Raw genomic sequence first — 23,625 nt, 5'->3', positions numbered from 1 at the left:
ACCACGCCAACTTTCACAAAGGAAAACATTTAATTGGGGTCAGCTTAGAGCTTCAGAAGTTTAATCACGTATTGTCATGGAGGCAGAATTGGTGCTGGAGAAGGAGCTGGGAGCCCCATGGGAGTAGTTTGAACAGCGTAAGACCTAAAAGTCAGCGCACAGAGAAATGATTTCCTCTGACAAGGCCACGTCTCCTAACAATGACGATTCTTATTGCCAAGGAGTCTAAGGGGCTATACCTATTCTAACCAGCACATACAAGAGGGGCCATTTTCACATTACCCTGTTCCAGTCAGAGCACTGTTTTATTCTTACTGTATTCTCAGGGCAGTATTTTGGTTTAATGAGAAACCAAACTGAGGATAATCAGCAATAATGGGGAAACTGTGTGGAAACTGTGAGGGGTGCACATGGAGCTATGGCAAGGGACGATCAGCACGGAAATGGAAAGTTAGAAAGGAAAGGCCTGATACAAACACTAATGGACACTTCTAACTCTAAGAGTATGTGCATCGGTGAGAAAAGAGAAAACTCTTTACACCTGAGTTTAAACATCCCTGGAAGACCCCTCTGACGTCAGCAGAAAAGGGGCTACTGATGTAGTCACAAACCAGGAAATTCCTATTTATCAGAGGAGACAATGCAGTGGTTCACACGAGAAATGGTGTCTGAATACGGCTGGCATAGCTGCTTGGGGAAGGAACATTGTGGGGTGAAGTTGGGCTGAGTTAGTATTTTGCTGAAGCCCAGTTTTGAGAGTTTAAAACTCACCCTACTTCCAGTTTTCTCTCTCTCTTCTTTGTGCTTGCGGCTGAGATGTAAGCCCTAACTTTTCTGTTCCTGCCGTCAGGCCGCATGCTGCTGACATGCCTCCCCACCTCCTGACCATAAAAATAAACCCAAATAATACTTTCCTTCTGTAAATTGTATTTCTCATGGTGTTTTATCACAGAAATATAAAAGTAACTAATACATGGTAAAAGTAAACGTATGCAAGTCAGAAATGTTCTTGTAAACGTGACAGGATAAAAATGATCCTGGGAGATAAAGATACGAAAGCATATTCATGAGGGTCAGCATGCACCAGCAACTTGGCTTCATCACCTGCCCTGAGGATGAATGCCTGCAGGAAGAAAGTAAACCTGAATCAAGAAGGCATTTCTGGAGAACACTGGCCTATGCATCATCCAGAGTGAGATAAGGATCAGAAAAATGTGCTCTCTCTCTCCTCACTCACTCACTCACTCACCTTCCCTGATCAAAATCCTACATTAAAAGCTATTTTCAGGTAGCAGTGTACAAGAACTTTTTAAATAGTGCTATTTCTCTGCATACACACACACACACACACACACACACACACACACACACACACACACACACACAGATCTAGAATGGTGGAGCTAAAGGACAGGTGCTTCACTGTATGTTGCATTGGGAGCTCAGTTTCTAGAGTCCCTTGCACAAGCCCTTGTATGGCTTGAACTCAGGCACAGAATTGTTAGAATAAATTGTCTCAGTTTTAAGAAATGATAAAAAACACATGAGGGTCACGGGTGGAACGATTTACTTCACTTTGATGAATATTCTCTCCCCCAATGGGGAAAATGTAGACATAACATACATTAAAAAAACATTATTATAGCCAAATAAAAGTGATTTGGTTTTTTATGTATTTGCTGAATATACTTGTGAATTTTATTTTATGGGAAGATAATTGTAATCTTTTTTGTAATATCCTTAAGATTTTATAAGATTCATTTTAGTAGTGTACATATGTAAAACTGGTACTTATAGCCATTTTTCTACCAGATATAATTGTCTCTAATAGTTTTTTCTCACTTTTTCAGGCGTTTCCCAGATACTTTTCACAGACTGGAACTAGCTAGACTTTCTTGGTAGCCGTCCTAGGGTTGCAAACTTTCTCCTATGTTCCTCAGTTTTCTCCTTCACTGCCTACCGAGTATTTCTCTACTGCGTGCAATGAAATTGTACTTTCAATTCTTCATAGCGAAGTCTTCAACTTGTTTCTAGATCCTAATCACTGGTATTCTTTGGGTTTTTGTTTAATCGTATCCTTGTCTTTCCTTAATTCCTGGTGTCAGATTTCAAAATCAGTGCCTTTATTCTGGCTCCACTCAGAGCAGCCATCTTCTCCTTGTTGTCCACCCATTGGCCCTGCTCTGTTTTTCTGTCCAACATTCCCCCTGATACATATGAGCGCCATACACACCCCAAACTGCATCCATTATGCTCCAGTCACTTATATTGAGCGTCTGGGCATTGGATAGCCCAGTACTGCCTTGTTTGCATCACTCTGGTTCTTGAAAACCACGTTACTTCTTAACCCTTCTCATTTTTCACTCATATTGAATGTGGCCACACCTGGCTACATATCATTGATCTCTGATGCTCTTCCCAGGCATACTCTTCATTCTTGATGAGAATTGTTCATTGTTCTCTTCAGGATGTTTTCCAATGGTTTGCCCAGCTCAAAGTGCTCTCCTTCCTTTGAAGACTACACTGTTTGACAAGACTCTCAGTGTAACTGGATTGGCACTAGGACATACTGTCTCTGGATTTGATGAGAGAGACTTGCAAATGAAGCTCACGGTTAAAAATGAGTTCCTGAAGTTGAGTCCCATTAGACCGATCCCCAAGCCCATTCTTTCTGGGGTAATGCAACTTTTCAAGGGAAATATAAACTATTCTAGGAAAGGGCCTTTTCTGAGCTTCTTGGCTTCTTCTATTTATGGACGCACTGACATTTCATTCAGGGATCTTTACATGAGTCCACTTCTCAGCAAGGATCTGAAATTTGACTCTACCTTGCTTCTTTATGAAGCTCACATTCATAACATTCAGACCATGTCTGCTCTGTTTTATCTCCAAAATAATCTACCCTTCTCCACATTCTCTGCTGCTGACTGGCTCAGGCCTATGAGCTTATTGCTGGGTCTATCAAGCCTTCCCTTGCTTCAGAGGTAATTCTAACCATATTACTTCTTTGTATAAAACTTAAAGCAGCCTAGCAACTCTTACTATGACATTGAAAATGATATTTATTTTGGCTCCAAGGGCACAAGGGTGGGGGCTCATCTTGTGTCTTTCTATATAACATCTTGGCACATAACTAGACTAACATCCTATAAGTTACATAGCTACTATGGCTTTTCCAATACTTTACTCTCTATCATTTGGCCATGGGAAAAATAATACTTATTTAATAGTCTCCTCAGACTATTATCCAATCCTAAAGAATAGAGACACCTCACGCCATTTTCTAGAAGGGGAGATAACTATAGTGCTTGAAGTTTATTTGCTCTAAAAGAAACAGAGGCACAGGCTACATTTGGTTATTTATACTCAGGTGTCAGATCAGTAAGTGGATGTTGGGTAGAATTGACTGCACACCTATCTAACACTCACCAGGTTAGAAAAAGGCATAAAGACAAGAGCCAACACCTAAGTACTTCCTCTGTCACTGTTTACCATGGTTCTGGCCAAAGTTAGGAAAAACACAGGATGGGGTTTGCCAGGTTGGTCAATTAGACAGAATATGCCACAAACTTTGTTTCAATCAGCACTACTTAAAAAATGAGACTCTCATGAAATTTTTGTTAGACTGAAAAGTGAATCTATTTGTATGGATGTATAACTGATAAAGCATTTCCACGTACATTAATTATTTTTTCATTGTGGCCCTGAACACAGTTACACTTTATGAATGCTGCTTGTACGCTGGAGAACGGTCATGTCAGAGCTTGAACAAGGTCACACAACTAGAATATGATAGACCTTTGATAGAAAACTGCCTTTCAAATTCAGGATTCAGGATTTTATCTGCTATGCCATGTGGCTTCTTTAGCATTAAAAAAGCACAAATAAAATAAAAAGGAAACAAAGGAAAAACAATATCATAGGCTATTATGGGAATGAGATATGTGTACGAGAATCTAAAGCATCTGATTCCTCATGTATATGAGCATTCCTTGCTGGCCTAGATAGGTTTAATACCCGATACTGAAGGTATTGCTTCATCTCCAGAAATACTCAGGCTATTTCTGCCAGTTCCTGAGTATTCCAAGGTCCAAGCAGATTTGAATCTGTGTGCCTGAGAATTGTTTGGGCAGGAAGGAGTGCATGTTTACATTCATTTTATTCAAATGATTGGATTTACAGTTTTGGAGGCTGTTTGAAACATCTTATCAAAAGAAAACACATTTCAAGCAAGAAGTTTAAAAAGCTTTTTAGGACCCAAAGGCCATTTAATACCAGAAATCCTATTTGGGTAATTTAGCAAATATTTCTCAAAATCCACATCCAACAGACAGATTAGTATCAAATACACAGATTTGGTTTTAAAGCTGAAATGCCTCTGGTAAGATAGAATTTCTCATGAAGTTTGGTTATTTTATAGTAATCCATTTTTTAAAAAGTGGATATATTTGTACTGACAACTTGAATAACTCGGTTGGCTACTTGGTGATATAAATAGAAAAAAAAGTGCCCATGGAGGAGAGTGAAAATGCTATGACATCAGCAAATGCTGGACTGCAAAGAATGTTTAAACATATCCCAGAATCTAAAACAGAAAAAAAAATAACCATAATCTACTCAATATAACGCCTATTGGCCCAAACCATCCCATATATCCCTCTATGTAAGGGTTATTAACCCACCTGCTACAGATGTTGCTATGTCACTAATTAACAATGATCACAGAAAATGTGTCATATCAGTTTTGTTATCATATGCTACATAGGCAGAAGTCTTACAACAGCCACCATTGGAGGTCATCTGACAAATGTCCATCCGTTGTTCTAAGAAACTATACCTAAGAAGCATTAGGCATTCACTTTTCACTGCTCTCTGTATAGTAGGACATCTTTTCCAGGGGGAGAGGCTGGACAGAGAGACAATTCCAGCCTAGTGCCATACCATAGCCTACTACTCCTGTGCTTCTTTACGGGTCAACTTGTAGATCTCAGTCGGTCCATCTACATGGGTGATTGTGGTAGTGAGCTGCAGTTCTTCCCCGCTGTGGACACCCAGGTCACCTGAAACAAAGTGTTTAGTGTTACACTTATTCAAGGCTCTCTCAACATTTTTGCCTAGAATTTGTTATGTATTTTTCTTTTTTTAAAAAAATCACTTTTGGCAACCAGACAGGTCGTTAATGATGTATGAGTTAAATAACTGTTGATGTCATTCACAGTGTTATTAACATTTAATGAAAGCTTACCTTGTACTCAATGCTATTATAAATACTTATCCAATATTATTCAATCTGCATAAGAGCAGGCAAAGGTTCAGTCAACTATGCTCATACAAGTTAAGTAGAAAAAGAGCCTGGGAAGAAAAGAAAGGGAACCAACCCCACCTCCATGGAGGAACAGGTGCATAACAGTGCATCAGTGTGGCCTTGCAAGCTGCATCTGAGGCCAATGCAGTGGACTAAGTCAATAAGAACCTAGAGCAGATGCACAGGGATGAATAGGCACATGGCGGCTACTGATGATAACATATTCTTCAGAACACAAAGTGTTTGCATAAAATGGAATTATATGGTCTTTCCTTAATTAGCAGGAAAAATAATGGTGAACAAAATAAGAGTCTGCTAGTGAATATTCAATTATTATATATGAATGAGCTAGTGAGATGAGAATAGAAAACACTCAGAATCAATGCGCAGTTTAACTGTGAGAGGTACATAATACACACATTTGTAGACAGGAGTATAGGAAAATAGAACATAAAATGTGTGCATGTGCATGGGAGTGTGTGTGTGTATGTGTGATTTTCGTGTTACACAACTACAATATTTTCAAGAACTAGCATTTTCTTAGTTTAAAGCATATAGTTAAACTTCAGGTTAGGGTTAGAGGCAGAGAGGGAACTGACAGTCCCCTAGACACTGTCTTGATCATTAAGGAAACTGTGAGGGTCCCCTGGTCCTCTGCTATCCTGAGCAGAGAGCATCCTGGCAGCAGCTTAGATTCGGTCTTGAGAAAGCTTGAAAGTCTCAGAACCACACAGGGCGTCCCACTCAGTCATTACAGAGCATCTGTCTGATGTGCTCATGGATACCATGTGGTATTTGCTTTTCTTTATTGATCCATTTTTCTGTACGGTATACCATGATCGACCACATCATTAAATACCAGATCTCAAGACTCTGGAAAAAATATTCTAAATAAAGAAGCATTAGGTCAGCTTCCAGCACTTTCATTAAATCCACTTCTGGACAGGAAAAGAAATGCACAACAAAGCCAGTGAGCGTTGTCAAAGCCACCTCAAGCTAAGGATAACCACGATGTTTACAAGGAGCACATTCTTTCTAGTCACAAACTTCTGTTGTTTTTCTTAAAATTGTTTAAAAATTAGCCTCAAAAGTAACCTGTTTCATTGTGCCATTTAAAATATACACTTGTTCATGCCTTCTCCTTACTATCCCATGTTTGTCTTGATAGTTTGTCAACTTCCTCACCTCGAGTCATCCTCTTTTGCTTTTATGTCTCATGTATGCCATCATTCTTTCTTTTAAACACACAACACATACCCACACCCACACCCACACACACACACACACACGCACACACCCACACCCCCACACACACACACACACGCACATACGCACGCTGATGAATGAGCCAGAGCTATATCTAGCTCATGAGTCAGTTGATCAAAGAAAACAAAGGCCTTATTTCTAGTATGCTGTTTAAGAAATTAAGATAGTTCTCTACAAGGAAATATTAAGATAGTTAGCATCTCTAAAGTCTGGACACAACATGACAGTGGCACATAACAGTCAAAGTGACAAAACGGGCGTGCATGTTCCAAACATACATTAGAAAGAATTGTAGACTGAGAATTGAGCTTTCTGTGCCATTAGAGATCAGCCAATCTTACACACACACAAAAATGTGATGAGGACAACATCATAATATTTCTCAATTGTGAGATTTTTAAGTCACTGTACAAAGTGAGAAGTCCTGATGAGAGCGGCCTGGCCCCACAGCTGGTAGTGGAACTGGAGCTTCGCATGCCTGGTCGTGCTCTGACAAACACTACCCCCGAGGCTCCCCTGTGACCGCTACAGAATCTGACAGTGTGGACCTTGAAGAGCTTGTTAAAATAGTTACAAGGAGAACAGAGGATTAGCAGATTTGCTAACAAACCCCAGAAGAGTTCATGTGGTCAGTGTTCGTTAACTACGACTTGTTAGTTGTGAGGAGCAGGACAAGCTAATAACTAGCAGGTTATCTTCCTGAGATGAGTCTTCTTTGGATTACTAACCCAAAACAAATTTGCTCCTACAGCCATGGCCCATGACAAAATCATTTTAAGAAAGATTCCTGCTATCAATATGCTCTTCCTATTATTAATAAACATGTATGACAATCACTAGGTATTAGCCACCCTTTTGAGCAGATCTTTGCAGAATTACGAAGATGTACTGTCTTGTAGTGATGCTATATAGACAAACAGATGACTTCTTAATTCTTAACGATGATCCTATAAGAATTCCTAAAATTATATCAGTATTTATTAAATTCCTTTATAATGGTACTCTATTAGGTACTTTCTTATAGTCAAAACTGCAATGAGAACTCTGCCGGTCTCCAAGTGTCCTCAGTTAATTGCTTCCACTACTCAGTGCACATTCCAAGAGGTTGTAAAACCATTAACCAAAGGTCATAAAAAGGGAACTGACAATTTATAAAGGGACAGAAGATAAAATATTGACTGGGTTTATCTATACAAAGCTTCACTAATAACTTAGTTATGATTTTCTTGGTGGCTTTTCTTTCTTATTATTTTATTTTATTGGATATTTTTAAATTTATATTTTAAATGTTATACCCTTTCCTAGTTTCCCCTGTCCAGAAACCTGCTATAGCATCTCCCCTCCCCCTGCTTCTATGATTCCTCACCCACCCACCCACCCACTCCCTCAAACTCCCTGCTTTGACATCCCCTACACTGGGGCATCGAGCCTTGACAAGACCAAGGGCCTCTCCTCCCAGTGATGCCCAACAAGGTCATCCTCTGCTACATATGTGGCTAGAACTGTGGAACCCTCCATGTGTACTCTTTGGTTGGTAGTTTAGTCTCTGGGAGCTCTGGGGGTTCTGGTTGGTTGACATTGTTGTTCTTCCTATGGGGTTGAAAACCCTTTCTGCTCCTTCAGTCCTTTCTCTAACTCTTCTATTAGGGACCCCGTTCTCAGTTCAATGGTTGGCTGTGAGCATCCACCTTTGTATTTGTCACACTCTGGCAGAGCCTCTTAGGAGACAGCTATATCAGGCTCCTGTCAGCATGCAGTTCTCGGCATCCATGATATTGTCTGGGTTTGGTGACTGTATATGGGATGGATAACCCAGTGGGGCCGTCTCTGGATGATCTTTCCCTCAGTCTCTGCACCACACTTTGTCTCTGTTTTTTTCTCCTGTGAATATTATGTTTGCATTCATACTTTGGTCTTCTTTTTTCTTGAGCTTCATGTGGTCTGTGGATCGTATCTTAGGTATCTCAATGAGTGCATACCATGTGTGTTTTTCTGTGATTGGGTTACCTCACTCAGGATGATATTCTCCAGTTCGATCCATTTGCCTATGAATTTCATAAAGTCGTTGTTTTTGATAGCTGAGTAATATTCCATTGTGTAGATGTACCACATTTTCTGTATCCATTCCTCTGTTGAAGGGCATCTGGGTTCTTTCCAGCTTCTGGCTATTATAAATAAGGCTGCTATGAACGTAGTGGAGCATGAGTCTTTGTTATAAGTTGGGACATCTTTTCGGTATATGCCCAGGAGTGGGTTCTCAGGAGGTTCAATGTCCAATTTTCTGAGGAACCTCCAGACTGATTTCCAGAGTGGTTTAGTTATGATTTTTAGCTCTACATGAACCGTTGAACTGTGACAGGTGATGAATCTTTAGCCAGATAATTACTCCTAGTGGATATGTGTGAAAACATTCTCTTTTGTAAACTTCTTATTCAATTTATGATATGAATTTATGTGTAAACTTCTGATACATTTTTTACCATGTGACCATGTATTCTGAAAGATGTATAAGTGCTGAGGACACGGAGAGGAGGACACTCACTCACTCTCTCTTTACCCGTTTTCCTCCTCATTTCTTTCCCCTTTTTCTAAGGGAATTTTCATAGGATACTTTTTAGAATTTAGTAACAAAGGCCAAAACTACTTTTCAATGTGTCCCTTTTTCTTCCTGGGACTTCAACCAGCAGCTGAAAGTTAAAGCTATGCAATTCCTGTGGAGACAGAACAAAGGCTACATTGCTTAGTCTCCTGCTGTTTTAGGATGAGGTGCTAAACGCCAGAGACTGAAGTTTCTGGCCTCAGAGGAGCACAGAAGCAAGGTCAGCTATGGTGGCAAAGTAATTCAGACTCAGATAAGTAAACATTTTATTATTATACAGCAACCCTAAATGTCTCCTAAGACAAAGTCTTATCCTCCACTGAAGCTCTTCCCCCTCTGCTGCCTCAAGGGGAGCAGAGAACAAAAAGAAGATTGTGCTAGGGCTGCCCCCCTCCCCAGGGCTCCCCCCACAGCATATTTTTACAACATCTAGGAAACATAGCAATTGTTTTACTTGCTATTTCCTTGAAAGAAAAAAAAAAACAAAAAAACAAAAGCAGTATCAATGAAACACCTCAAATTCAAGTCAAGTACAAGACCATGTGGGTTCTGTTAAAGTGCAGCAGGATGACCATGAAATAAAATGAATGCTCTTTTCTATAATCCACAGTCCCATTATAATGGCACTATTGAAACTGGCTGTTTAACAAGCCGTATGCTCCAGTTCGCTGCATATTGTAACACATGAACTGACCAGCAGTGGAACAGAAACTAATGGATGCCTAGGCCTCAAACCTTCTAGAAAGGTGGGTAAACTGACTCACCTAAGACTCATGTCCAGAGATAGATTAAAAACTGAGAGTCAAGAGCTCTTCATTTCAAAGAAGTTGAAATATAAGAAGGAAGATAGGCCCAGAATGTTTTCCCACAGAGCAACAGTGCAGTATGAAAATTCATGATAGTATCTGAACAGAACTTGCTTCTGGACACTGCAGTCCCTCTCCTGAGTGTTGTGTGCCTCTATTATCATCACTAAGACTGGTGAATTTCATGTTTTAGGTACACAGTGAGACCTTATCTCCAAAAGAGGAAAACAACAAAAACCAGAATTAATCTTGCCCTAAAAGAACCAAGAATCCATTAGGAGAGAGAAGACATGGAATAGATCACCTCCCGCATCTATGCATTAAAAAGTTCAACCATATTCCCTCAGATCTGTTCCTTAGGAGTACAGTTCCACATCTAAGAAAATTGATACAGTTCAAACCTCAAGAAACTCTGTTTACTCCAAATTCTTCTAAGACAAATTATTTGTAGTATGTGTGTGTACATATTTGTTTGTGCATACAGATAAGGTGCATGGGTGCATGTGTGCATTTGGGTAGAAGTATCTTTTTCAACTGCTTTTCAGCTTACTTTTTGAAGCAGCATTTCTCAATGACCTTGTAACTCTTTGTTTTAGTTAGTCTTAGTGACCAGCAAGACCTGAGGATCTGCTTGTCTTTGTTTCCTCCCAACATTCTTTACACCATTGTCTGGGTTACAGACGCCTAATGGTGCTGATGACCCCCATTCAGGTACTTGTGCTTAGACGGCAAGCTCTTCAGCATTTGGTTCATCTCTAACCCCAATTATTATTACTTTACTAAAGGTATTAAGATGACTTGCCATGAAAACTTCATTGACGTTTATCAACCTGGCTCAAAACTACCACCAGCACACAGAAATAATGTTTTGTACAAGGAGGCAGTATGCAGACTGTGCCCCATAGAGGAGTTTCAACAAACTCTGATGAAGACAGAATCCACAACCACACACATACACACTGAGTACTTAACAGAGAGGCCAAGTTTTAATGCAAGGAGATGTCAAGGTGTTCATCTCTGTACCAAATTAGATAGAACACACTAGTACTAATTTCAGAAAACATGTCTTATATTACACTTACAATGAGGACGCAGTTAAAAATAGATAAAAAAGAGTAAGACTGGAAGTAAAATAAAAGAATAGCTATTAAAAGTTGTTCATTGGCCATCTGTTACATATGAACAGCACTGGGCAGGGATAATCATTTCCCTTTGTGATGGAGACTTAACAATCTCCTTTCTTCTCTGGCCCTCAGTTTCCTTTCCTCTGATGTGACCAGACTGCCTAACTACAATTAGTTTTTGGATCAATGTCTTGAGTTTCTGTGATTATAAGGAATGAAAAGGTGGCATTCTCAGCACTAGGAGAAAGGATTATCTGAAAACAGAAGAGTGGCTTGGAAAACAAATTATTGAAAAAAAAATGGGACTCAATAGGAGAATGCCTGTTAAGTACACACACACACACACACACACACACACACACACACACACACATACACACAGCAAAAACTCATAAAGAGAACAGAAGAAAAGGGCAAAGCACAGGTACCTTTACCCAATACCTTAGCATTTAACTGTGTTATTGGAGGAATAAATGTAGCATACTATCACAGAGTAATTTTTGCTCACAAGTAAAAGTGAGAAAAACAAATTTTATTCTTTACTACTATAACTGGAACATATTTTATAAGAGTGAAACATTTTCAATATATTTTAGAGATTAAAAAAATGAATATTTAAGAGCTATTTAGCTTTTATGGCTCCTGAATCCATCCATTTACACTGTTAGTATTAGAAAGACAATGGAAAGAAAGTTTAACTGATGAACGCAGGAGTTTAGCTGCCTAAATCTTGCAGACAAATCTACTCAATACTGAATGAATTTGCAGTGAAAAGACAGACTCACCATTAGACTGGTCTTCCCCATAGTTCTTATGGGATGGTGCATACAAGAACATCAAAGCAAAGACATACAGGTTCCACATCCCATAGATTCCAGTGAAGAAAGCACTGCTCACTTGAACTGTGACCCCACCCCATTTCCAATGGCCTTCTGTCACCTGTAGATAAAAGAGAAGGTATTTAAGTAAAATAAAAAAGAATAATACCAATATAGAAATCAATCAACATGAAAGCCAAGTCTCTTCTTCAAATGGAAAAGCTAAGGGCCCTAAAAGACTCCACATTTTATGTGAATAAAATCCATGTAAATAAGGTCTCCTGAGGATTTTCTAGTGTCAAATGCAAAGACGACAGTGTTTTGTTGTTTTTTTTTTAAACTTTTGGCTCTGCATTCGTATAACTTTGATAGCATCTATTCCTAGAAACTGAAGTCTAAATATTCTTCAAAGAATTGCATTTGACTTCATACACAGCTAAAACTTCTTTGCCTTTTTCATATCTAAACAAAAGCTCCCTGAGGTCAAACCATCTATGGTTTGCTTGCTGCAGCTGCAACATCTTTGGTTGCATCTTGATGACCTTTGTGCATCCAGTAAACAAACAATGCACATTTACTCAATGAAGAAAGAGTGAAGTCTCTGGAATTCAGTTTCCTTAAAAACTTGCAGAGTTATAGATTGGAAATGAATATATATGTAATTTCTAGAAATTGTGTGGGAGATAGCAACAATATATGACATTTATTTACGAGATGCCATTCTAGGTAAGCTACTCATAAAAGTAATTAGGAAACTCCCATATACTTTCCATTTTTGCAAGAGATGTTCAGAAATCACTTCTGTGTGAGAAAATTACCTAGTGATTGTTTTCAGAGTGTTCTGAAGATATATGACTTATGCTAACAATCGCTACAGAGCTGCTGAGCTGAGTGACTAATAATTTGTACAAGCAGTAGGATCACTGAAATGATTTTGAACACTTCTGCTTGCTATAGGAAATTTTAAGTGTGATGAAAAGAAGTACTGGGTACGTGCTTCTCTGACAGTTAAATGAGTCTGGGTTATACTTAGAAATTCCAAGATGGGGAATGGATCTAAATGTTAATGATTTCAACAAAAAAGTTGAGTTTGGCTCCTGTTTATGCAATAGTGAATCTGTGTGTCTTCAGGCCTTCCTAAGGGTCCCTAAGCCTAGTAAGGTATTAACTATATATTTTTGTTCTTAAAAACTTGGAGTGTCAGGAAACCAGGAAATCCAATTATAGACTTACCATTGTTAATTTATCCCTTGTAGTATATAATTTTTCATGTTTGTGACTCATAAAACAAACTACCACCATAAACTCATTTTGGAGTTTACTTCAATTTGGAAAATTTATTTTGGAAAATAATATATTTTATGAAATGTCCAGGTTGTGGTTCTGACAAATATAGAGTTTGTAACCATCACTATTTTTAGGTCATGTGTCAGCATTGAAGCTATTTATGATTTCTTAGCAATGTCTCTAAATGCCACTCTAACATTAAAATGCAGATTGTGCCCACTTTATAAAAATTGCACCATGTGGAATATAGACTGATGTTCAATCAATATGATGGTAGGGGAAAAGAAGCTTTAAGAGAGTTGCAGAAGGGCTGGAGAGATGGCTCAGTGGTTAAGAGCACTGAATGCTCTTCCTGAGGTCCTGAGTTAAATTCCCAGCAACCACAGGGTGGCTCACAACCATCTGTAATGAGATCTGATGCCCTTTTCTGGTGTGTCTGAAGACAGCTACAGTGTACTTATAATAAAATGAATAAATTAATTAAAATAAAAAGAGTTGCAGAAATCTATGCTTCTGGTCTAGTCCACTTATCAGAGGAGGATGGGCTCATTAAGATATAAGACAGAAAAAAGCAGCTTTTCTGTTCTGTTGGGACAATGGGCCTTCAACTAAGGAAGGGGCATGTAAGAGGTTACATTTTTGAGCAAAAACTGAGAAAATTCATAATTTATACTTTAATTGAAACTTAATTTACATAATTTGCATTTTCAATTTCTCTGAAGATTTGCATTAGAATTTTTAATTTTTGAGATTATAACATACATTATTTTCCCCTTCCTTTTACCTTCTTCCAAACTCTCCTATGTACCATCTCATACCCACTTTCTTTCTAATTCACAGCCTCTTTTTCATTTAAATGTGGTGTGTGTGTGTGTGTGTGTGTGTGTGTGTGTGTGTGTGTGTGAGTACATGTGTAACTAAATGTATAAACTCATGAATTTAGCCTTATAATCAATGCTTTTTGTATGTATACGCTTTCTGGGATGACCATTTGGTATCAGGTAACCAAGTAGTCAGCTCTTCCACAGGGAAGACTATTTCTTCTGCTTTCAGAATTCCTTAGTTGTCTGTGGTTCTTTGTCTAAGATTGAAGCTTCTGGAACTTTCCTCATTTCATAGAACTGATATAATTGATGGATTACTTCTTCCTAGAATTGGTATGATTAACTCATCTAGGTAAATATCTGTAGGTCTGCTATAGTATTCAACTAATATCTGTTGTTACAGAGGTGTTATAAGAATATCTGTGGAAACAAGGAAACAGAAAAAAATAGGAGGCCTGGTGGTCAACTGTAGTCAATACCTGATAATACAGAGATGTTACAAGAATGCCTGTGGGAACATAAGGAAATAGAAAGGAGAACTAGAACTGAACACAGGAACTCAGCAGGGTGAACAATAATTCACTATCGACTGAAGAGAAATTTTAATGGATGTAGATACCTCTCACAGTGGAAGAGACTAATGAGTTAGGCAACTGAGACAAGGTAGAGGGTGTCTATGTCATAGACTCTGAGGAATTAGCTGTGCTAGATCTCGAGTCTTAACAACTTGTTTAGAGAATAAAAACAGGCTTTGAGTGGTAAGACTACTGTATTCCAAGATAATGTCTGGGCTCTGAAGGTCAGGTTTGTTAGTTTTGTGTTGGGGAAATGAACATTCTTAACTTGTATTAGGACATGAGAGGAACAAGATCTTTCAGTAGGTATACAGGAACTACCATCAGCAGCTAATAATATATGATTATATATGAAGGAAGAAGAGTCTCAGGGTAAAACAGTTTTTTTTTTCCTGAAGAGGAGGCTAATGAAGTCCAGGTGAGGGGAGGCCCAGAGAGGGCAATACCATTAGCTGGTGAGGGTGAAGGTTGTGGGAAATAACACTATGCAAGGAATTGGGGAAACCACCAGATTTATTTTTGGGAGATACAGATCCTGGGAAGGCAGTTGTAGGGGATCTTATCAAAGACAGTGCTACTAGATGATTAAGAAGGAAAGAGCGGTGATGGAGGGAAAGAAGGAAGAAAAGGGAGAGAGGTGAGAGATAGAAGAAGAGCAATGAAAGGAGGGATAATCTGATTCAAAGTAAAGAAAATATTACAGTCCATAATAAATAACAATAATTTTATGTAAAAATGAGAAGAAAAGTCAAATATGTGATAAGTATACATTACATTCTTTGCTCTATTAGATTCCTTTATTACCACTTGGGGCAAGTAGTTAACAGAGATAATATCAAAGTTGAGATTCTTCTGTAAAAGTAGAAGATAAATCAGAATAACATTCATCCACTTTATATGAAAAATATCATTTAGTATCTATACTAGTCTATGAGGTAGAAAGGTGTAGTGGTTTGAATGAGAATGGACCCTATAGGCTCATATACTTGAATGCTTGGGCCCTAGTTGGTGGAACTGTTTAGGAAGGATTAGGAGGTGTGGCTTTGTTGGAAGGAGTGGCACAAGGGGTTGGAGGTTTCAAAAAGTTCATCCTATGCCCAGTTACCTCCCTTTCTACCTCATGGTTGTGAACCAGGATGTAGACTCTCAGCTACTGTTCCAGTGCTATGTTTTCCTGCTTATTGTCACGGTCCCTGCCATGTTAACCATGGATTCATCCTCTGAAACTATCACCCCCCCCAATAAATTGTTACAACTAAAAATTGCCTTGGTAATGGTATATTAACACGCACACACACACACACACACACACACACACACACAGAGAGAGAGAGAGAGAGAGAGAGAGAGAGAGAGAGAGAGAGAGAGAGAGAGAACAACAACCAAGGCAGGAGAAAGTATTTCTATTCAATGCATGGATAAACTGAAGTGCCCAAAGGTGTATCTTGTCCAAGATTGCTCAACTAGAAAGTCAGAGTCATGGGTCCAACTCCAGAAGGTCTTCTTAGTGACTGCACAACACAAGGATAAGACATTATCTAAAGCAGGGTTGGTTCCTAAAAGAAGCAGATTGAATAACTACCAGAGAAACTCACTTCAGTGGCCATTGTTCGACTAGTATATATATATATATATATATATATATATATATATATATATATATATACATACACACACACACACACACACACACACAAGTCTATGTGTTCAAATCTGGGGAGTGGGGCAACAACACTATATATATGCCCTGCATATATAAGAGAGTTTATAATTAGTATAAACATTACTGTGTTTAGGATTAAACACAGTAATATATAATTTATGGTAAGTCATATATGGTTATATATTATATAGAGAACATCGCCTTCATGAACCTCTTCTATTATATATATATGTATATGTATATAATAAATTATACATGATGATAAAGAATACATAAGAGCTGAACTTGTCTAAGAACATGACAAATTTGTGCCCCTTCTATTGGTTCTGGGATATACATTTAGTTAAATACCTATAGACTTATATCTATAAATGCTTATTTCCTAGTGGGAAGAGAGGTAAACTACATAAATCAATCATGCAGATATTGTAGCCCCAGAGTTAAGAAACTGGCTTGTATTTTCTCCTCTGTTTCCTCAATTACTCATGCTTCAGACATGCTGAACTCATTCCTACCAACATAAACCAAAATGAGCAACAGAGCAGGCCTTGTAGATCCAAATTCTTACAATAGTAAGGTATAGGGGTAGTTATTTTCTATTTTAACTTTCAAAGAGAAAACTCAAGTATTCACAATACTATAACCACCAAAAAATAAAAACCATGTTACCCTCTACACACCCTTCCTTTTCCTGATTTTACATTTCAACAACTCTCGTATACAGAGGCTCCTTTATACCCTGCAGCCAAGTGAGGTCAAATCCCTTTATACCCAGTAGTTTTGGCAACCAGCAATCCACTAACAACATTTCCACACTCCCAATACAGGTTCTCTTACAGAAAACATTTGCTTACATCCATGTAAGCCAAGAAAAAGAACTTGGGAACAGGCTCTCTGGGCATTTATTACATTTATCTTGACCTACATATCAGTCTTCTGGGAGCTTCTTCAGTGAAGGTCTCTGTACATCTCTGCACTATACTTCTGTTCTTTGCCAATACCCCTTCCAAACAAACACTTGTCTCTTCTAGAAAGAAAGGGGCTAAAAGACTAGACTCTGGAATAGCATTTCTTCATTGCTGTGACTCAGACTGTTAAAATAGCAGGTATTAAAGACTGAATCCCAGCCCCAGCTACAAAGCCTCGGGTCACGACATTCCATACGCTTTTCATTCCTGACCTCAGAGTTTCAGTATCCTGATTCCCCACATAGATTTCATAGGGGAGTAAATGGAAGCTCTCTAACAAGTATAATGGGAGTTTTAAAAACATACCTTTTACCTAAGGCTGAGATCCATTTCAAAAAGTTACCCAATAGATTTTTTTTTTCAAGTAAGCTCATTGCTCTGACATTCCAAAATATTAGAAAATCAGACTCTGATGACTATATTACCACTGCCTGGGACACAGTTATGTAGGAAAATGTTTTAGCTATCTATAAATAAACCGTTTTAAGAGAGAAAAAAGGAAAAGCAGCAGGAGGAATGTGTGGTACTAATGGAATTCAAAGACATCATATCCCCTTAGAGTTGAAATCCACCCACCTGACTATTGCAGCTAATATAGAAAGCAGGCTACAGCCAATACTGGAGCAATGGTAAATTAATACTTTTCTCCAAAGAAAAGCTGCAAATTCTGTTGTAAGATAGTTTCCATCACTTTAAAATGTGCACCAGTTAAACATGTACAAGACTAAACTCTAGCAAGCACAGTCATTTTAGGCATTGATCCTTCTAGCATTCAGGTGAAAGGAGTTCTGCAGAATTAAGTCATTGGGAAAGGCAGTGGCTCAAAAGTGTGTATGTGCAGAAAAGGGCAGAGGTGTGCCTGAAGAATGGAGGCGCCTTTTCCGTTCACACCCCTGAGAGCGTGGTCCACCTTACTGAAGACTCCACTTCTGAATCAGGGATTCCTGTTCTCAAAGCCAAGGCACTCAGTAGGTTGTTTAAGAACAGCACATTGATAAGTGGATGGAAGAGTAGGAAACATAATGGTGACATGAGGAAAGTAGTAAAAGGTGGAGTGAAGCCTAATCCAAACCCTCTGATTGAATATGGATTAATCGAATTAAAGATGTATCTGTTAGCCAGAGAGAGATAGTTCAGCTGATGAAAGATGTTTGTTCCTGAAGCTGATGATCTGAGCTTTACCCTGGGATCTGACTCCTCTCAAACATGCCCCTCCCTGCATTCACAATATTTTTGAAAAATCCATTCAGTATTGGCAACAGCTTTACTGCATAAACTGATCCAAATATACTCCTATTACAAGTCAAAGAAGAGAGGGTAAACAGTGTGTAAACAGATGTAGGTATGTTGTTTTATTTATTTCTACATGTAGTCAACCTTGAACAGAGATAGAAACTCAATATAGCCCAGTCTACATAGCTAACAGAGGAACCTCAAACCTTGTAATTCCCATGTGTGGAATTAAAGGGATCAGAACTAAGCAGAAATAAACGTATCCTTATTTTCATATTCTAACTGGAGTTGATACTTTCTTTATTTTACTTATTTAGAAGCATTCTGAGAAGTAAGCCATAGTTTTTCAAAAGAATCCATATAGAGTTCATGGACTAAAGGGAAATTTGCTAGCAGATGAAAAGATCTTCTCCTATGGCTTTGCCAGGATGCTGCTCCATGCTGTTCAAATATAGCAATGGTAGAAACCCAGCCAAAAGATCCAGAATGATTGAATTCTAGTCTCCAACTTGTATGCATTTGGGGAAGTTACTAATGTAGCTGTTCATGCTATGACATGCCAGGGCCTATACTAAATAATTGACAATATTACTTTTATATATGGTACTATTATATATTTTAAAAAGATTAAACCTAAGAAATATTAAATAACCCACTAAATTACTACAGTTCTGGAAAACAGAGTATATGGAAATACCTAGAAGCCATGGGAGTTAATATTTTTGAAAACATGGCTAAAGTTCCTACCTTACTTACCTCAGAAGAACTTTGTGAAACCCAACTAACATATGAAAAATCAGATTTTAGATAGACTTTTCCAATTTTTCAAGGTAAGTAATCAATACTTTAAAATTATAATCATCATTACTGAGATTTTAAAGTATATCAAACTTTAAGTTTTAGAAATAGTCAGTATAAAGGTAAGTTTCTATCAATGAGACTTCGTGTTATGTTCATGTTTAGGTGACAGAATGGCTAAAACCTGTTGAGAGACCTTTATTAGGGCTGGCTAGGGACCTAAAACCAAATTAACCATATGCATGTCAGATTTTTATTTTTTATTTTTGCCACAGGGATGGATTAACCTCTTAAGTGAAATGTTCCTTGAAAAGTGAAATGGCTAAAGGCTTTATTTAGTAACTTTCTACAAGGTAGGACTGGAAGGGGAAGTCAGTCTGTGTTACCAGCCAGTGTAAAGTCCCATGTTAGAATGGTCTAAACAAGCAAGGCTTGGTTAGATAAACAAAATAAGCCTCTCTAAGTTTGTCCTCAGCAGCTCTGCAAAATCTCCTGTGCTATGGGAAGGAACCTCTCCAGGGATAGACTCTTGAGAAGCCGTAGGTAGGATCCACTCACCTGACTAACAATGAAGAAGATAACAGTCATGGCAGCACAAGCCAAGGTGATCAGCATGAGGAACTTGAACCTGAAAATCAGACCCTATTAGGAAAGATAGGAAGAGCATTTTAATACATTTTCATTCTCCCTCTCTCTCGATACATGTATATATTTATAAAAATTTACAAAAGCAAATATCTAAGAATGATAGTAAAATAATTTCACAAATTAATACCCTTCCTGCAGAGGTGAATGTAATTGAGGAAATTTTTGGACAACATAGCTTTTTTTAAATCTTTTATGAAACAGTGATGCTGGAGCCTAGTAAATTACATTCACAACAGGTTATGAGGCTGCCAATTTCCCTATAAACAGGTTATATAATTATCCATGAGGGTTCAAAGAAACCAAATGCAAGTTTTGTACAGTTGTAATAAAACCCTTCTCTGGTCGTGCATGGTGTACATATTAATAAAGTGAAACCGCTTTGGTTGAATTTTCTCATTTGTCACTCCAGCTCTGAAAATAAACTTGAGAAAGTAATTTTGGTTTAAAAAAAAAAAAAGGAATGGTATCTACTGATTAGGGTATCTTCTGTGCATATTGGCTACGCAGAACCCATGATTCTGCAGTTTCTCCTCTTTTTACATAGCAAGCCATTTAAACAATGGATCTAACCAATGTGTCACCTGTAATAGAGATTGGAGGAGGCTAGGTGTTTATCTTGAATAAGAAATATGGCCTATAAGCAGACTATTGAACTCTACACAAGCAGCCACTGGCTATTTTAGAGAATGTAAACTACTCCGGAGCCTGGGAATCATGGGTCAGAAAGTTTGCTCAGAGGATAAAGGTATTTGCACTCACAATTAGCAATCTGAATTTAATCCCTTGAACACAGAAGCAGAGCGCTGAATCTACAGAGCTCTCCCTTGAGCTCTACACTTGTGCTATGACATGCACACACACACACACGCACACACACACACACACACTAAAAATCAGTTATTGATTTTATTCATGTCTGAAAAGTTGGAGATCATGGACATCATTTCTAGAATAAGTCATGATAGGTGCTTACCTCATAGTGCAGCCTCCGGACTTTGCTCATGGCTGGGAGGCTAGACTGCTTCCCACTGATGTTTCTAAATACCTGAAAAACCATGAAACACAGAAACAGGAAGTACAGGCAGAGGCAGATACCTGCCACAATGATGAAAGCCATCTGCAGGTGTACAGTGAAGGAAAGTTACGTTCACCAAGAACATGTGCTAAGAGGACATAGCACTCCTCTCAACTTTGTTTCCGATCGTTCAAGAGGTTTTGAGAAAGGCACTACTATTAAAGCCTGGTGCCACTAATTAGTATTTTCTGACAAAAATTTTATAGAATGCGATATTCAAACTTTTCTAAAAAGTTTTTCTAAAAAGTCAAGAAAAGAGAAAAGCTGTAGTTTATTCACGAATGTAATTGGGTTCCTCTTAGAGCTGGTAAAGTAGACCCTGTCTTTCAAGTACGTTTTGAGGAAATTCAAATGTGTCATAAATTGAAAAGCACTAGTATAGTCGATACAGGTTTCTAAATGGGAAGTAGTTTTAAAATTACTGAAAAAGTTCAAATAAAGTCCATCCTAAAAATAACTAATACTTCCTAATACCAGGAAACAAGAGGAAACCACTATGCTGGGTTTGGAGGTTTCTATAAACAAGAGAGAGCTGCTCCGTGGGAGCAAATTCAGCAACAAAGGCAAGGGGGCCTGGCAGAGGATGGAAGGACACAGAGTAAAGGCATGGATTATGGATCCAGATATTACACCTACTGAGGAGATTTTGAGACACTAGAGCCCACATTGTGAGATGGAGGACAGTGTTGTCAGTAATAGACAACCAGACTACAGCTGCTCTCTGTTCTAACAACTGCATCCAAAATCGCTTATATCTTTCCAATATTTTGACAGGTATGAACTCTATATCCATCTTTCATTAACTAGTATATTTAGTACAATTCCTCCTTTTTTCTTATGACCAACAGTGCCCTGGAATAAAGAGAAGATGGTTATTTGCTGCAAGAATTGAAACTGTATTTGCTTCTCTTGCCCTTCATCCTATATATATATAATGAAAGTGGTGAACTAGACATTGTGATTGTTCCAGTGTGGTTACCATTGTGGGTGGTAAAGTTAAACTCTTTCATCTTAAAGGTACTGATAGTATGTATTTTTTTTTTTTTTTTTGCTCACAAAATTCTGTGACACTAAGAAACTGACATAAACATTACCACTAGACACATATATTCAAGAGTACAGGCCAAGGCTTTAGCTGTTAAGGAAAAACACAACTGTCTGTCACTCCAGGTGAGAGGTTTCTTCTCTTAGAATATTAAAGATGGCGTTTAGAATATTAGATATTAAAACCAGAATCCTTAAAGAGGTAGGTTAATTCATTTTTGTTTCTTTACAGAAGTTATGCAGATGGTGATTATGTGGACCAACCGGAAGCCTCAGCATTACTCAAGAACTAATTACCTTAGTCTCATTCCCACAGAGCCTCAGGAACTGGATTACCTGGTGAAGCCACTGACAAAACTACACACAGGCCTGACTTCCCATGGAAATCCTTCATACAGGTGACCTCAGATCCCCACTGAACCACAGAAGCCTTTCACAATGGTGACTTTGGTCCCAAGGTTTCTACAGTAGAAGTCTCTCCCACAGGTGACCTCTATTCTAGATCTCAGGAGTAAGAAGGAGACTCCACAGCTCGGGGAGAAGCTGCTCCTCCTTATAGAATAGATGACTTAGGGTATCCTTAAGACCAGAAACTTTGAACTGAATCTAAAACTCTAGCAACAGGGAAAGCCTATCACTCCCACTCTGTGTGCTTTCACAGCCTGAAAACATAGTAATTCTTCTCATTACTTATCTCTAATTGTGATTATCGGTCTGAGGATCAAAGCCCTGGATGAGCTCATACAGCGAGTATCAGCAGAAACACAGAAAATGATCATGGGGACCAGGCAGTTAGGGAGACAAACATGAAGCCTTGAATCTATCCAGGAAGGATACAGCCAGTTCTGTTCCAACGTCTGTAGTCCAGATACTGTAGAAAGGATTTGTGAGTTGCACTCCTCTATAAAAACAAAAACAAACAAGATGAAGAGATAACACAAAGGCGGAACAGAGCTTCTCTTAACATTGCAACAGTGGAGTGAGACGGGGAGTGTGGTAGGGGTATGAGTATACTTTATTTAGAAAATAAACTTTACAGAGTATAAGGGATGCAGAACTTTAAAATATGAAGAGGCCAAGAGCTTTGCATGTATAAAGGACTAAACCTTTGACTTAGTACCAGACTTCATCTGAAGATGTTGACCTCTCCAATATTCCATCCCATGGATCCCCAACCACCATGCTTCATTTAAAAATTCTTCCTAGAAAGATAGAAGTAGACATAGAAAGGCACATTTCATCCTGGAATGACTCCGGTACCTGCTCACCTCTCACACATGTCAAATATGAAGAGGCAGAAAGAGCCAACAGCAATGGGTCCAACTTGCTTCCAATACCCTGCAATGTGATTCCGCTCATGTTGATCCTAAGAAAAATCAAATTGAAGAAGAGCAAATGTATTCCATAGGTGATCCAGCTAATTACCTGTTGTGTGTTAGATAAACCACAGCATTAGAAACAAAAGAAATAAAACTCTCAGTTTTCCTATCAGCTGAGGAAGAACATTCATTAGAAAGTCATTCACTGGGGCTGTCAACAAGAAAGAGCACGGCATTGAAGGCTGACAGAGAATGTTCTTAGGGAAAACTTTG

The 23,625-nt window shown here is 38.5% G+C and overlaps 1 protein-coding gene across 2 annotated transcripts in view; it reads right to left on the bottom strand.

The window, feature by feature from the left end:
- Positions 1-910: 910 nt before the first annotated feature.
- Positions 911-23,625, bottom strand: part of Wls (Wnt ligand secretion mediator) — a 97,290-nt gene continuing 74,575 nt past the window's right edge. Inside the window, exons 7-13 of one of the 2 annotated variants that reach the window (XM_032897086.1) lie at positions 23,302-23,399; positions 22,871-22,934; positions 20,888-21,031; positions 19,825-19,908; positions 11,886-12,039; positions 4,942-5,060; positions 911-1,123 (exon numbers count right to left, since the gene is read on the bottom strand). In XM_032897086.1, coding sequence (XP_032752977.1) covers positions 4,951-5,060; positions 11,886-12,039; positions 19,825-19,908; positions 20,888-21,031; positions 22,871-22,934; positions 23,302-23,399 — 654 coding nt within the window. In that variant the 3' untranslated portion in view covers positions 911-1,123; positions 4,942-4,950. Of the gene's footprint in view, positions 1,124-4,142; positions 5,061-11,885; positions 12,040-19,824; positions 19,909-20,887; positions 21,032-22,870; positions 22,935-23,301; positions 23,400-23,625 lie in introns of those variants that run through there. The other variant, XM_032897085.1, reaches the window with a different exon arrangement.

Source organism: Rattus rattus, chromosome 3, assembly GCF_011064425.1.
Source record: "Rattus rattus isolate New Zealand chromosome 3, Rrattus_CSIRO_v1, whole genome shotgun sequence".
Lineage (NCBI taxonomy): Eukaryota > Metazoa > Chordata > Mammalia > Rodentia > Muridae > Rattus > Rattus rattus.
The sequence above is the reverse complement of the archived record's forward strand: the minus strand, read 5'-3'. Positions and strand labels throughout refer to the sequence as shown.